The sequence below is a fragment of the Panthera leo genome, chromosome B2, assembly GCF_018350215.1.
Source record: "Panthera leo isolate Ple1 chromosome B2, P.leo_Ple1_pat1.1, whole genome shotgun sequence".
Lineage (NCBI taxonomy): Eukaryota > Metazoa > Chordata > Mammalia > Carnivora > Felidae > Panthera > Panthera leo.
Window position 1 is genome coordinate 4,040,153 of NC_056683.1, and position 15,374 is coordinate 4,055,526.

A 15,374-nucleotide genomic window follows, 5' to 3' on the forward strand; every position below is an offset into this window, starting at 1 on the left:
CGCTTGGGCGTCCAACTTCGGCTCAGATCATGATCGCACAGTTCATGGCTTTCTGCTGTCAGCACAGAGCCTGCTTTGGATCCTCTGTCCCCCTCTCTCTCTGCCCCTGCCCTGCTCTCTCTCTCTCAAAAGTAAATAAAATTTTTTTTTTTAAATTTGGTCTTTTTCTTTTTTGTTATCTTCTAAATGGTAATAGTTATAAATATTGCTATTGATTTTTGTGTTCATTTCGTATCCTGCCGCTGCACTAAATTATCTTGCTGTTCACTGGCTCTCTTGAGTTTTCTCCAAGAAAGTTCTGTTACTCTGTTGTCTACAGAAAGTAAAACTGTGCCCTTATTCTTTCTGATTCCTGGACTTCGGTTTTATCCGTTTCTGGTGCTCTTCTGGAGAGCGTTTATATAGCACTTCCGTATGTTAGTCAGTGTTCCAAGTACTTTACGTACACTTATGCTGTTAATTCTTGCAATAGACCTGCCATTATCCTTGCTTCACAGAGAGATTAAGCAACCTACTTATAAGGAGTTGGTGTCAGGATTCCAGCCTTGAGCGTAGCTGTTGGGTTCTCCTCATACCCTCCATCTTTTAGAAAATAAAAGTTTCCCTTAAATTTTCTGTATTTTCCTTCCTCTTGGTTCAGCCACCTCAGCATTCTAATCTTAGCTTGGAGTCGAAGCAAAAGCAGATTTTCTTTTATTTTTTTCTTAATACCAGCGCTCTCTTAAGGAATGTCACACACGGCTTCAGACTCTGCGTGAACACTTTCTGCTTCAACTGTCTTTACCTTAAAGCTTTTGAATGCAGGGGTAAGTCTGGGGCGAGTAGGAGAATGGCACTACTCTTTTGCCACCGATTGTCCCAGCATTTTTCTTTTATCTTTTTTTTTTTAAGTTTATTTATTTATTTTGAAAGAGAGAGAGTATGTGAACACGAGCAGGGGAGGGGCAGGGAGAGAGAGAGAGAGAGAGAGAGAGAGAGAGAGAGAGAGAAAGAAAATCCCGAGTCCTGAGTCAGCACAGAACCAGAGGCAGGGTTCCAACTCCCAAACCATGAGATCGTGACCTGAGTGGAAATCCAGAATCGGAAGCTTAACCAACTGAGCCACCCAGGTGCCCCTGTCTCAGCATTTTTCAAATTGCAGTGTTCTGCTGTGCCTTAAAATCAATTTAGTGGGTACCTAGAGCATATTTGTAATGAGAAGGGTTAGAACAGGATTAAAATCTATTCAGACAGTCTTAAGTTTCGAGTAAAACCCATTCTCCTAGATTAATTTACAGGAAATATTTATTATTAATAATTATATAATTATATAATAATTAATTTACAAGCGAACATATTAAGTGGACTGATTTATTGAAATGTGTATTGTTCTTGGGAATCAAGCTCTTTCTCTGAAATTGGGTGCACGGCTCTGAGAAAGAGCCTTTGGTGTTTGGTTTGTTGTTGTCTCCTTTTCCCAGAAATGCATATTCCTCGCTGGGCTTTACTGGCTGGAGACTTAGCTACACCTGCCTCTGCAGTGGTGGTCCTTGGTGTTCTTGGACGGTGGACAGGGCTGCACGGTGGCTGCCAGGTCAGGCAGGACGGTGTTGGCCTCTCAGCTGTCACGCCGTGGGCCAGCTCCATCCTCCTTCCGGTCAGCCTCGCCTACCTGCTTCCCACCATCAAAAACAGAGAAAACAAAAATAAGGGCACTTAAGGCTCAACGGAGGGAAGGATCCTCGGGCAACTTTGGGTGCGGAAATGGAGCGCGCTTGGTGCTCTGATTGGCTAAGGTCGGGTAGGCGTCTATCCAACCAGAGAGTCGAACGGGCAGCCCTGCGTTTACGTGTATATTCTGTTGTTATCGTTTGTCCAATCAGACCTGGTTGTCTCAATCCTCATTTGAATACGCGGACTGTAAATACCCGCCTTCCACTGAGTCCCCAAAAGTGATGGGGCTCTCTTAGCAACTTGCATTCCTGTGGTTGATTCTCTGCGAGGTTTTTGAGTCTCTAGGGAAGACGATGAGGAATGCGAGGGCCGCCACCGTCGACATCACAACAGGAGTTTTGTTTGTTGGGCCCGACCCCAAAGCAACTTTGCCCTAAAGGTCAGCGAGGGTAGTGGGCGCCGAGTCTCCTGGGGAATGGGGCAGTGGCAGGAGGCGGGAGCCTCTCTGCTCCCCGAGGGTCGCGTTAGGCAGTTTCACTAGAAGCGAAGGCTTTCTGCAGACCTGGAAGTTCTTTCATCAGGTGGATGTTTCCTGTGTGATGACCACCGAAGACACCAGCTGGAAATAAGCACCGATTTATACGCCATAATTTTATTTTGAGATATATACATGAAATCATATCATCTGTAATCTTTTAGGATTGGCTTTATTTTGACTGTGCATAATTCCACAGAGGTGTACCCAGATTTTTGCATGTATAGGTCGCTTTTTCCTTTTTGTTGCTCAGTAGCGTTCCGTGGTAGGGGTAAACAACAGCCCGTTTAATATTCACCTATTAAAGGACCTTTTAGGTCTTTGTGTAACTGTAAGTTTTCATTTCTCTGGGGTGAATGCTTGGTAGTGTAGTGTGGGATCATATGGTAAACATACATTTCACTTTTTAAGAAACTGCCAAGATATTTTCCAGTGACTATACCATTTTATTTTCTCACTGGCAGCATATGAGACATGGAATTTCTCCACATTTATGCCAGCATTCAGTGTTGTCACTATTTTTTATTTTAGTTGCCTAATAGGTATATATTGGTATCTTATCATAATCTGAATTTGCAGTTTCCTAATGGTCATTAATGCTAAAGGTTATTAATTTCCATGACTTTTGCCCATTTTTAATGGGATAATTTGGATTTTTTACTATTGAGCTTGGAAAAGTTCATATCCTCTAATTTTTTTTCTTTTTTAAATAGACTCCACACCTAATGAGGAGCTTGAATTCACTACCCTGAGATCAAGAGTCACATGCTCTATGGACTGAGCCAGCTAGAGCTCCAGAAAGTCTTAATATATTCTAAATACAAACTTTTTGTCATGTATATAGTTTGCAGATATTTTCTTTATGTGCATAGCTTCTCTTTTTAAACTTCTTTGCAGGACTTTCCACAAAACAAATGTCATTACTTTTGATGAGATCTACCAATTTTTTTCTCTTCTGGATGATTTTGGTTTCATGTGTAAGAACTTTTTGCATAGTTCCAGATCCCAAAGATTTTTCTCTTTTTTCTAAAAGGTTTACAGTTTTACATTTTACCTTTAAATCTACCATCATCAGTTTCAAGTGAATTTTTGCAGAAGGTGTGAGGCTTAGGCTGAGTTTCATATGTTTGCCTGTTGGTCTTTGTTGAAAAGAGTATACTTCCTCCCTTAAATTTCTTTTTCATCATTGTCAAAAACTACCCGTGTTAGGGTAGTTGGCCCTACCCGTGTAGGACTATTTGTGGGTTCTGTTTTATCTATCCCTTCCTATTACTATACAGTCTTGATCACTGTATTATATAATAAGTCTTGAAATTGGGGAGAGCGATTCCTCCCGCTTTATTCTTTCTTTTCAAAATTGTTTGATATTCTGGTTCAGTTATTGGTTTTAGGAATTTTGTTTTCTTTTTTTTTTTTTTTTTTGTAAATTCTTTGTGATTTTCCACATAGACAATCACATCGTCTTTAAATAGAGGGAGTTTTATTTGTTCCTTTCAAATCCATAAGCCTTTAATCTCTTTTTCTTGCTTCATTGTACTATGAAGGACTTCAGGGGTTGAATTTATAATTTTTTTTAAATGTTTATTTATTTTTGAGAGAGAGAGAGCATGAGCAGGGGAGGGACAGAGAAAGAGGGAGACACAGAATCCGAAGCAGGCTCCAGGCTCCGAGCTGTCAGCACAGGGCCCGATGCGGGGCTTGAACCCATGAACTGTGAGATCATAACTGAGTAGAAGTCGCATGCTTAACCAACTGAGCTACCCAGGTGCCCCAGGGGTTGAATTTAATGGTGATCATGAACATCTTTGCCTTGTTCCTGATCTTACTGGGAAGCACTGAGTCTCTCTTCATTAGGATGACATTACCTGTAGAATATTTGTAGATGTCCTTTTTCAGACTCAGGAAGTTCTCTGCTATTCCTAGTCTGTTGAGAGTTTTTAATCAGGAAAGGATAGTGACTTGTCAGATGTTTTCTCTGCATTCATTACTATGATCATAGTTTTCTTCTTTATACTCTTAATATGGTAGATGACCTGAATTTTGAATATTGAACCTGTCTTGCATTCCTGATCTATATACATTGTTGGACTTGATTTGCTATTATTGTTTCTGTGTTCATAAGGGATATTGGTCTGTAGTTTTATTTTGTACTGTTTTTGTATTGTTTTAGTATTGGGCTAATTTTGGAATCATAAATGGAGTTGGAAAGTATTTTTTCTTTCATTTTCTGGAAGAGATTGTGTAAAATCAGTGCTATTTCTTCTTTAAACATTTGGTAGAATTCTTTAGTGAAACCATCTGGGTCTACAGATTTTATTTGGTGAAGGTTTTTCATTACTATTTCAGTTTCTTTAAAAGATATAAAAATATTCAATTTTTCTAATTTATCTTGGATGAATTCTTCTGGCTTTGTGATTGCTTGTAATATTACCTTATCATTTTAATGGTCTGTTACATCCCCTGTTTTAATTCTGAGATTCACTAATTTGTGTTTTCAAATTGTGCCTTCTCTCTTTTATCATCAGTCTTGATAGAGCTTCTCAACTGTATTGATTTTTAAAAAAAGTATTTTTTTAACGTTTATTTTTTTTGAGAAACAGAGACCGAGCATGAGTGGGGAGGAGCAGAGAGACAGAGGGAGACACAGAATCTGAAGCAGGCTCCAGGCTCTGAGCTGTCAACACGGAGCCCGACTCGGGGCTCAAACTCACGAACCACGAGGTCGGAGCCACCCAGGTGTCCCTATATTGTCCCTTTTTAAAGACATTTTGTTTCGGGGCGCCTGGGTGGCGCAGTCGGTTAAGCGTCCGACTTCAGCCAGGTCACGATCTTGCGGTCCGTGAGTTCGAGCCCCGCGTCAGGCTCTGGGCTGATGGCTCAGAGCCTGGAGCCTGTTTCTGATTCTGTGCCTCCCTCTCTCTCTGCCCCTTCCCCCGTTCATGCTCTGTCTCTCTCTGTCCCAAAAATAAATTAAAAAAAAAAAAAAAAAAAAAGACATTTTGTTTCAGTAGTTTTGCTGTTGTTTTTCTGTTTTTAATCTCATCGAGTTATCTTCTTATCTTTCTTTCTGCACTGAACTTATTTTGCTTTTTCCGTATCTTAATGTAGAAGTTTGTAGTAATGGTTTGAGAACTTTCTCCTTTTCTTTTTTTAAAAATTAAAAAAAAAAATTTAGAGAGCATGCACACACATGCGTGAGCAAATGGGGAGGGGCAGAGGGAGAGAAAGAATCTCGAGCAGGCTCCACACTCACCTCAGAGCCAACACGGGGCTCCATCCAACGACCCTGGGATCACGACCTGAGCCGAAATCGAGAGTCTGGCCCAGGCACCCTGAACTTTCTCCTTTTCTGATATAAACATTTCGTGCTGGATTTCCCTTTCTTTTAACGGCATCCTACAAGTTTTTTTAAATTAAACTTTGAGATAACTGTAGGTTCACATGCAGTTGTAAAAAATATTACAGATACCACGTACAGTTTACTCAGTTTTCCCAAAAGGTATGTCTTGCAAAAGTGTACAATGTCACAACCACGATGTTGACATTGATATAGTCAAATATAAAATACTTCCATCACAGCAAGGATCTCTCATGTTTCCTTTTTATAGCACAGACACTTCTCTGCCACCCACACTCCCTCTCAACTCTTGGGCCACTAATATAGTCTCAGTTTCTTTAACTATGTCATTGCAAGAATGTTTCTATAAATTGAATTATACAGGAGGGTAATCTTTTGCAATTGATTTTTTAAAAACAGACTTTATTTTTAAACGCAGTTTCGGGTCGACAGAAAGATCGGGCAGAAAGTGCATATATCTCGTATACCCCCTCTGCCTCTACATTAGTGTGGTGCATTTGTTACAATTAATGAACCGCTATTGATATATTATCATTAACTAACGTCCATAATTCACATTGGGGTTCACTCTCTGTCGTGCAGGTTTGTGTGTCTATGGGTTTTGACAAATGCGTGAGGTCACATGTCCGCTGTAGAGTATTACGCAGAATGGTTTCCTTGTCCTAAAACTTGCCCGTGTCCGGTCTGTTCGTCCCTGCCCCCTCCCACCGCCAAAGCCTGACAACCACGGCTCTTTTTACTGTTTTTATAGTTTTGCCTTTTCCAGGATGTTCTTAGACTCCTGCAGTCTGTTGCCTGTTCAGACTGGCTCCTTTCACTCAGAAATATGCTTTTAGGATTCCTACTGCCTTTTCATGGCTTGATAGCTCATTTCTTGTTTTATCACTGAATCATACTTCCTTGTACGGATGTACCATAGATTATTGCTCCAGCCACCTATTGAATTGAATTGTGAATAAAACTGCTATCAACATTTGGGAGATAGATGTAGATCTTGCTGGATCCAACACAAAGCTCACATTTACTTTTGTAAGCAACGGTGTCTTTCAAAGTGGCTGTGCGGTTTTTCTCTACAGCCGGCGATTAATGGGAATTTCTGTCATTCCAACCCCTGGCCACAATTGATGGTGTCGGTGTTTTGGATTTTGGTCATTCCAGTAGGTATATAGTGGTATCTCATTACGGTTTTAATTTGAAATTCCCTAATGACATAGGATACTGACAAGTGATAGTTCATGTGTTTATTTGCCATCTGTATATCCTTTTTGGTGAAAAGTCCCGTCATGTTTTTCATCCACGTTCTATTTGGATTGTTCGGTAATTTTTAGGGTAGAGTTTCGGAAGTTCTTTATATATCCTAGATGCTAGCGCCTTGCCATGTGTGTGTTTTACAGCTATTTTCTTTGCCTCGATAGCTTGTCTTTTCATCCCCTTAAGAGAGGGTATTAGTTTCTTGTGGCTGTCATAGCAAATTATGACTTCTTTAGTTCCAAATTATTCTTCTTTAGTTCTGGCAGGAAGAAGTCAAAATCAAGTGTTGGCAGAATTGGTTCCTTTATGCTCAGAGAAAGAATTTGTCCCGTGCTTCCCTCCTGGTTTCTGGTGGCTTCCAGGAATCTTCGGCGTTTCTTGGTTTGAAACCATATTGTTTTCATCTCTGCCTTCATCTTTCACGTAATCTTCTCTTCTCTGTGTCTTCTCTTTGGTCTCTTATAAGGACACTTGTTATTGAACTTAGAGACCTTTCTGGGGCCCTTAAGATGATAGGAGATCCTAGATTGCCCAGAAAGAACACACGTACCAACCTAGAATCCAAGCAGAACGTGAATGGCTGGGATTCAGGAGAATCAGAAGAAAGATGTTAGGAATGAAATGACTTGACTCTTATTTAATTTATATATTAATGTTCATATTAATTTATATATTAATGTTCATATGTATATATAAATATATATGTATATATATATTTAATTTATATATTTAATCTGTGATAAAGGGAGAGGAGATTCATTTGGGGATTCCCAAATTTTGCTGCCAGATTTTAAAGGGAAACTGTCAGTGGTCCAACAATATTGTTATTTTCCAGGGAATGCAACAAGTTTGTTCTTATTTTCAGCATCGTGTTATTTGGGGGTCATTGTTACATGATGGTCATATATTATTGCTTGATTAATACACTGTGTAAGAACATCCAGTAGTTTAAGATGGGAAGAAAATTATATGCCACTTTTATTTCTACTAAGTAGAAAGTTAAATGTGGTCCAGTTCTGGTAAATATCAGGATTTCAGAGGACTCGTGGGGCAAGGGAAGAAACTATAAGTGACAGTCCGGCTTATGTCACTGCCCTCATATGGATTCTAGCAGCACAGGATAGGATTGGGTTGATGACCCCATAGAATAGAGTCACAACGTTCTGTTGATCCAAAAATAGCCTCAGACGGCCAGCCATACCCCATGTTGGCATTAAGTTTTCTTAATTGCCTTATACTATTGGAAGAAAGAGGAAAATTCCATCCCTTAGCTAACATGCATGTTGTTTTTTCTGCCTCTTCTCCCTTATTTGCCAGTTATCTCTCAGTGATACCCTTGATGAAAAACAAGGCCATTTCAGGGGCTCTTGGGTGGCTCAGTTGGTTAAGTGTCTCTGACTTTTGATTTTGGCTTAGGTCATGATCTCGAGGTTTGTGCTCATAGCACAGAGCCTGCTTGGGATTCACTCTCCCTCTCTCTCTGCCCCCACCCCCTTCAAAATAAATACGCTCCTGGGTGGCTCAGTCGGTTAAGTGTCCGACTTCAGGTCAGGTCACGACGTTGCAGTCCGTGAGTTCAAGCCCCACGTCGGGCTCTGTGCTGACAGCTCCGAGCCTGGAGCCTGCTTTGGATTCTGTGTGTCCCTCTCTCTCTGCCCCTCTCCTGCTCTCTCTCTCAAAAATGAACAAACGTTAAAAAAATTAAAATAAAAACATAAATAAATGCACATTAAAGTAAAAAAGGCCATTTCATTTCACCCAAAAGAGTACTGTGATGAGGGGCCAGGATTAAAGACCAAACGCATTTAATTGACCATGGTGCTGGAGATAGGATTTGTGCTGTACCACATGAATTTGCCAGACAAAAATGTGCTTGCAAGTGAAAGAAACCCATCACTGAAATAGATTAAGTACAGAGAGGGAGGCGTTAAGGGTCTTCTGCTGTGGTTACCCTCAGAACGGAAATCAAGGCTGCTGGGACTGACACAGAAACATAGACATCCTCTGTTCTCTTTCAGCAGCCACACATTTTTTTTTTCTGGTGTCACCTTCATTTTGTTAAATTTCTCTAAGAGCAAGAGAGACTCGGCCACCGGCATCTCTGGATCAAGTTTCTAAAGTCTTCAGACTGCCCTGCAGCCCTCCGGATGCGTCCCTTCACTCTCCAGGCTGGAAGTCTCAGGGAACATTCTTAGTGGCTCAGCTCAGGCAGCACTGCCACTCATTGCGGCTCAGAGAGTGCGCTTCCTTTACTGGCGAAATCTGCAGGCCGTGGCTGCTTTGGCCGTTCTTCATCATCCCAGTGTTCTGCACAGCAGGTTGTGAACCCTTCATGAAGTAGGAGATGCCAGGAAACAGTAGAACAAAACAGAATGATGGAGAAGATCTGAGAATCTTAGAATCCTTCCACAATGGCGTGCTGTTTCTGAAATCTTTCCTTGTAGTTACTGGTATGCATGTGTATTTCCCAGTGTGACCTCGGTCATAATATAAAATGTATTTCTTTTTTTCACTAAAACAATATTTTTAATGTTTATTTTTGAAAGAGAGAAAGACACACAGAGTATGAGCCAGGGAGGGGCAGAGAGAGAGGGAGACACAGAATCCGAAGCAGGCTCCAGGCTCGGAGCTGTCAGCACAGGGCCCGATGTGGGCCTCGAACCCACGCACTGTGAGATCGTGACCTGAGCTGAAGTCGGACACTTAACCGACTGAGCCACCCAGGCGACCCTGAAATGTATTTCTTAACGTGTGTTGTAGTAAAAAGAATTGAAATGTGCATATTTGAATTTTATCAATGCTGTCATTCCTGGATTACATGCTTGTGTAACCCATTAACTCGTAGCGGTGAGGCACTTCCCCTTGTTTGGACTGTCTCCTAACCTTTGAGCACGATTGCTCATTTAACCCCTGTGCTCTTCATTCGCCCCCTTCGATGGTGATCAGGTATACTTATTTCCACTCCTGGGCTTCAGCATCAAGACTTCTTTGTCCTAGTTCCTTCCCAGTATCATTTGTCTTTAATCCCCCCCATGCCCCATTTTTCCACAGCCCGATTCCAGTGGAATATTACATTTCTTTGACTAAGTGCTTGCTTGGGCTTCCTGACTTCATAAATGAGAGACAGCCAACATTCACCAAAAATGTCCTATTTATTTTATTCATCAAAAGTTTCTCATCTAACACAGTTTGCATGAACCGGAGGTGTATAAGGAGCATGCTTCCTTCATTGGATGTTATCTTATCTCTTCAACACAGACTTTTTTCAGAACCTGGAGACATTTCATTTGCTGTAGATTTGTCTTTTCCTTAAACGTCTAAGAGGGTACGTGATCGGAAGCCTGTCTTTGAGGCTGGTAGCTCATTGGTGAGCTGTTTTTTTCTCCCCACGTATCTTAGCTCTCACTCATTTCCAACATTAATTTAAGCAATTTATGTGTTTCCAGAAATCCTTATATCTCATCAGTATTTTTAAATAAGTTAACATAGGTTTTATTTCATGTGTCTTTATAATTGTGAGACACTTCCAATTCTATAGGTTTAGACAAAGATGTTAATTTTTTATTTTGTGAACGTTTAAGGAATTTTTGTAGCTCATGTACTGTGCAGACTTTTGTTTGTTTTGCGTTGTGTTTGGAGAGTTTTAATGATTTCATTTTTGTACAAGACTTGTGCATTTGGCCACTTTCCTTTTTCATGTTTTGTGGGTTTTTTGCTCGTATGCAATACTAACGGATCAGGAAAACATTTGCGGGCCCCTGGGCAGCCCGTGGCTTAAGCGTCCAACTGGTGATCTCTGCTCAGGTCACCATCTCATGGTTTGTGAGATCCAGCCCCGCATCGGGCTCTGTGCGGACAGTGTGGATCCTATCCTGCTTGGGATTCTCCCCCCCCCCCCCCCCCCCCCCCCCCCCCCCCCCCCCGCCTCATGCTCTGCCCCTCCTCCGCACCTGCACGCACTTTCTCAAAATAAACTTGAAAAAAGATATTTGCTTCAAGTGGGTAAACCTCTTGAAATCAGTTCCTAGTATTCTAGGATAGAAAGTTGCCTTGTCACCTTACAGACTCGAATATCACGGCTAGGATTTTTACCATCAAAATGGTATCAGACATTTTGATAGAACACCGAGAAATATACCTCCTATCCCTTTTTACTGTTTTTCACAGACAGGCGTGAAATATTTGTGCCTTTTATCTGTTGGCTAATTAGCAGGTCATGGTTACAGACTTCAGGATACGGAAGAATCCTAGAGCTCTTGGAATGGAAGGAAAGCCCTTGCTGTGGGCACTTTAGAAAATAGGCCTATAGATGCCTGTTGATTCGCTAGCTCCTTGGCTGACCTCCTGCAGGCACGCTGTTTGCTTCTAATCTTCGTGTAGTCTAACTCTACCGTCATTAAAACACAAACCCTCCAGGCAGATTCCACACCTTCAGTCTTTTTCACGGGAGTTGGGTGGTCACAACAGCCCGCATCTAAGTTGGCTCCGTTCCCCCACCCCTGGAAAATGGCACTTCTGCCCCCAGCAGCCCGCTAGGCAGCAGCTCTGAAGACTCTCAAGGGCAAGGTCCATCAGCTCCATTGCCAAGTGTACTGCTCATTAAGGTGAACTGCTTCAGAGGCCGCGGGCACCACCGACTAGATCGTTTTCGGAGTCCTGCATAAAAAAAGAGTTGTGGTCAATTAAATCCTTATTCGTTGCTGAATCAGCGGTCTCCAAGCCCAAGCGGTTTCTCAGAAACTGAACAGCTCTGAAAAGAGCCTTTGATTCAGTTGTGGCTTTGTTTTTCTCCGTTCTCCGGAAGCGCAGGTCCCTTGCTGGATTTACTGCTTGTGAGACGTTGCTTGCTCTGGACTTTGTGGCGGTGGCTCTCGGTCTTCTTGGGCAGCAGCACGGCCTGGATGTTGGGCAGGACGCCGCCCTGCGCGATGGTGACGCGGCCCAGGCTCCTCGTCGTTGCGGATGGCCAGCTGCAGGTGGCGCGGGATGATGCGCGTCTTCTTGTTGTCGCGGGCCGCGTTGCCCGCCAGCTCCAGGATCTCGGCCGTCAGGTACTCCAGCACGGCCGCCAGGTACACCGGCGCGCCGGCCCCGACCCGCTCGGCGTAGTTGCCCTTGCGGAGCAGGCGGTGCACGCGCCCCACCGGGAACTGCAGCCCGGCCCGCGACGAGCGCGTCTTGGCCTTGGCGCGAGCCTTGCCGCCCTGCTTCCCGCGCCCAGACACGGCCAAAGCGCAAACGGTTCTAACGGAAAAAATTTCCGTTAGGGCGGGTACAGGGCCTATTTATATTCTGACTTGGGTTGTGATTTGCTATCTGATTGGCTGATCGTCTGGGATCCAATCTGAGGACCTTCCTGGAATCACCTCATGTACCATCATCCAATCAGATGTTGGCTGCCCGATGCGTCATTGAGCGCCGTGCCTATAAATACCACCCTTGCCGCCCTCCAGTCTATTAGTCTGATTGGAGCTGTTCAGTAGTCATGGTGGAGCTGGTTTCCAAGGGCACGACCATTTCCAAGAAAGGCTTCAAGAAAGCTGTAACCAAAACCCAGAAGAAGGAAGGAAAGCGCAGGCAATGCCGCAGGGAGAGCTATTCCGTTTATGTCTACAAGGTGCTGAAGCAGGTGCACCCCGACACCGGCATCTCGTCCAAGGCCATGAGCACCATGAACTCTTTCGTTGGTGACATCTTCGAGCGCATCGCGGGCGAGGCGTCGCGCCTGGCGCACTACAACAAGCACTCGACCATCACGTCCCGGGAGATCCAGACGGCCGTGCGCCTGCTGCTGCCCGGGGAGCTGGCCAAGCACGCCGTGTCCGAGGGCACCAAGGCCGTCACCAAGTACACCAGCTCCAAGTAGAACTCCTGCCACTAGGCAAGGTTTATAACCCAAAGGCTCTTTTAAGAGCCACCCACAATTCTGAAGGGACTGTATAAGCTTAATTAATGTGAGTTGGTCTTCCATCTAGAGAAACTTCTGGTTTTACCAGCAAATTGATTACACTGCTTGCCAAGTTTACTTTGCTCACCGTAGAACATGCTTGAAAAAATGCTTGAGAAATAACTTCTCACTAGAGTGGTTCATGGACTGTCTTTTATTTTAGTTTTAAATATGTATTTATGTTCTATGTATTTATAATGTATGTTATGTATTAAAATATATAATCTATATAATCCTACATCTGCACTTTTCAGTGAGGCTTGAGATCTAGGTGAAGCAATTTGGAAAGGGGAGTCATTTGAACGGAAGTTGCAATAATCCTGTGTCCTTGGAGAGGTCCTTCCATGGGCCGTGAGGGCCATGGGAATATGGCTTGCCTTTCTCTAGGAGTCTTAGTTTTAAGTACCCTCTCAGATTACCGGGCAAGGAGCCTGGAGCTGTGGAAAAACTCAGGACAGTCTAGTACCCGAGCATTAGGTTATTACCTGTTTTGCTCCCACTTTACATTGGCTGGTGTGTGAAAAATGTCCTGTGGATCAGGCTAGCTGTCCATTGACTGCTGACACTTGAGGACCAAAGCTCAGTTTGTTGATCTGACTTCACTGGAACATTTATTGCCATCCCTAAACTGGGCTGTTTGTTGAACAGATTGACAAGAGTGTGGAGATCTTGCTGCGACCCCTAATTCACATTTGTTACCCAGTAGTCAGGCTAACCACAATCAGCCTGGCAAACAGGTAACGTGAGTTGAGTTGACTCTCTTTTGCGTAACTTCTTACAAGTTATAATAGGATCATCTTTGTTTTGTGATTGGATCATTAAACTCGCATTTGTGCTATTACTGGACTCAAATACCGAGACGTCCCCAATCGGGTCCTATGGTATTTATCAAAATAGGATGCCCAGTATTCGAGTCATGTGACTTTGGGTACAAGATCATAATCATCTGGATGCTTCTCAGAGAGCCCACAAGCATTCAAAGAAAATCAGTGATGGGCCACCTGGGTGGTTCAGTCGGTTAAGCATCTGACTGTTGGTTTTAGCTCATGTCATGATCTCGCATTTCGCTGACAGTGCGGAGCCTGCTTGGGATTCTCTCTCTTTACCCCTCCCCAACTCTCACTCTTTCTCAATCACTAAAAAATCAATAAATCAATAAACTTAAAAAAGGATCAGTGATAAAGGCCATAGAAATGGACATTAAAAAGAAGGGATCAAATTATTATAACTACTTCCCAGAGACCTGTGGTCTATCTGGAGTCCCCAGTTTGACTGTTAATTTCTATTTTTATTCCTCCCTTTTAAAAAATAGATTTAATGTTGGGGCGCCTGGGTGGCTCAGTCGGTTAAGCGGCCGACTTCGGCTCAGGTCATGATCTCACGGTCCGTGGGTTCGAGCCCCGCGTCGGGCTCTGTGCTGACAGCTCAGAGCCTGGAGCCTGTTTCAGATTCTGTGTCTCCCTCTCTCTGACCCTCTCCCGTTCATGCTCTGTCTCTCTCTGTCTCAAAAATAAGTAAACGTTAAAAAAAAATTTTTTTTAAATAGATTTAATGCATATACATTTTTGCAGAGAAAAACCCAAACTTTAGCACCATTTGATTAAATATGTGTAGTAAAAATTCATAGGAGAAAAGTATCAACGTGCTTCTGTACATAGTGAGACAGCCGCTGAACGCCTTAGCTGGGGGTCCTTCAGGGAGCCAGCAGATGGGACATCTGTGCCACACTGTATAGGAAAGGGGCATCATCTCCAGTCGGGGTCAAGCTGCACTGATTATACCTTATGAAACAGCAGGTATCCACACAGCTCCCACATTCTTATCAACTCTGGAGTTGAAAGGTATCATTTTTCGGTCTGGTGCTTTCCTTTATCAGCGTGTATTTAAGATTCATCCATTTTTGTTCTGTGGATTAATATCTTGTTACTTTTTATCAGTGAATAACTCTGCTGTATGGATATACCACAGTTTGTCTATCCATTTACCTATTGCAAGGGATTGGTTCCTTCCACGTTTTAGCCCTTGTAAGTAAAGTTGTTATAAATGCTTGTGTGCAGGTTTGGGGCACCCTGGGTGGCTCAGTCCGTTAAGCGTCTGAGTTTGACGCAGGTGATGATCTCAGAGTCCGTGAGTTCGAGCCCCGAATCGGGCTCTGTGCTGACAGCTCGGAGCCTGCTTCAGATCCTCTGTCTCCCTCTCTCTACCCACCCCCCATCTGTCTGTCTGTCTGTCTGTCTCCCTCGAAAGTAAATAAATGTTAAATAAAAGTAAATACTTGTGTGCAGGTTTGTGTGGACATAGTTTCAGACCGTTGGGAAAATGTCACCAGGAGCACAGTTGCTGGCTTGGATGTTTAGCTGTGTGAGGAACTCTTCGATTGTCTTCCATAGTGACTGTGCCTTTGAGCAGTCTCACAAGGGGTGAACGAGAATTCTCGTTCCATACCCTCGTCAGCATTTGGTAATGTCATGTGTTGGATTTTAGCCGTTCTAGTAGGTGTATAATATCTCGTTGTTTAATTTGTATTTCCCTAATGACAGTTATGTTGAGGGTCTTGTGATACGCTTGTCTGACATCTGTATATCTTTTTGGGGAGATGTCTGTCCAGATCTTTTGCCTGTTCTTTAATT

The 15,374-nt window shown here is 43.1% G+C and overlaps 1 protein-coding gene, 1 long non-coding RNA gene and 1 pseudogene across 2 annotated transcripts in view; 2 read left to right on the top strand and 1 right to left on the bottom strand.

Moving 5' to 3' along the window:
* LOC122219486 overlaps positions 1-9,310 on the top strand; it is a 47,697-nt gene extending 38,387 nt beyond the window's left edge. Inside the window, exon 5 of the long non-coding RNA XR_006202399.1 lies at positions 8,871-9,310. This is a non-coding gene — a long non-coding RNA (uncharacterized LOC122219486). The remainder of the gene's footprint in view (positions 1-8,870) is intronic.
* A 2,169-nt stretch (positions 9,311-11,479) lies between these two features.
* LOC122219300 lies at positions 11,480-12,168 on the bottom strand (annotated as a pseudogene).
* LOC122219485 (histone H2B type 1-A-like) lies at positions 12,168-12,884 on the top strand. The gene has a single exon (XM_042937724.1). It carries the CDS (start codon positions 12,283-12,285, stop codon positions 12,661-12,663), a length of 381 nt encoding a protein of 126 aa, XP_042793658.1. The 5' UTR covers positions 12,168-12,282; the 3' UTR covers positions 12,664-12,884.
* The last annotated feature ends 2,490 nt before the right edge of the window (positions 12,885-15,374 follow it).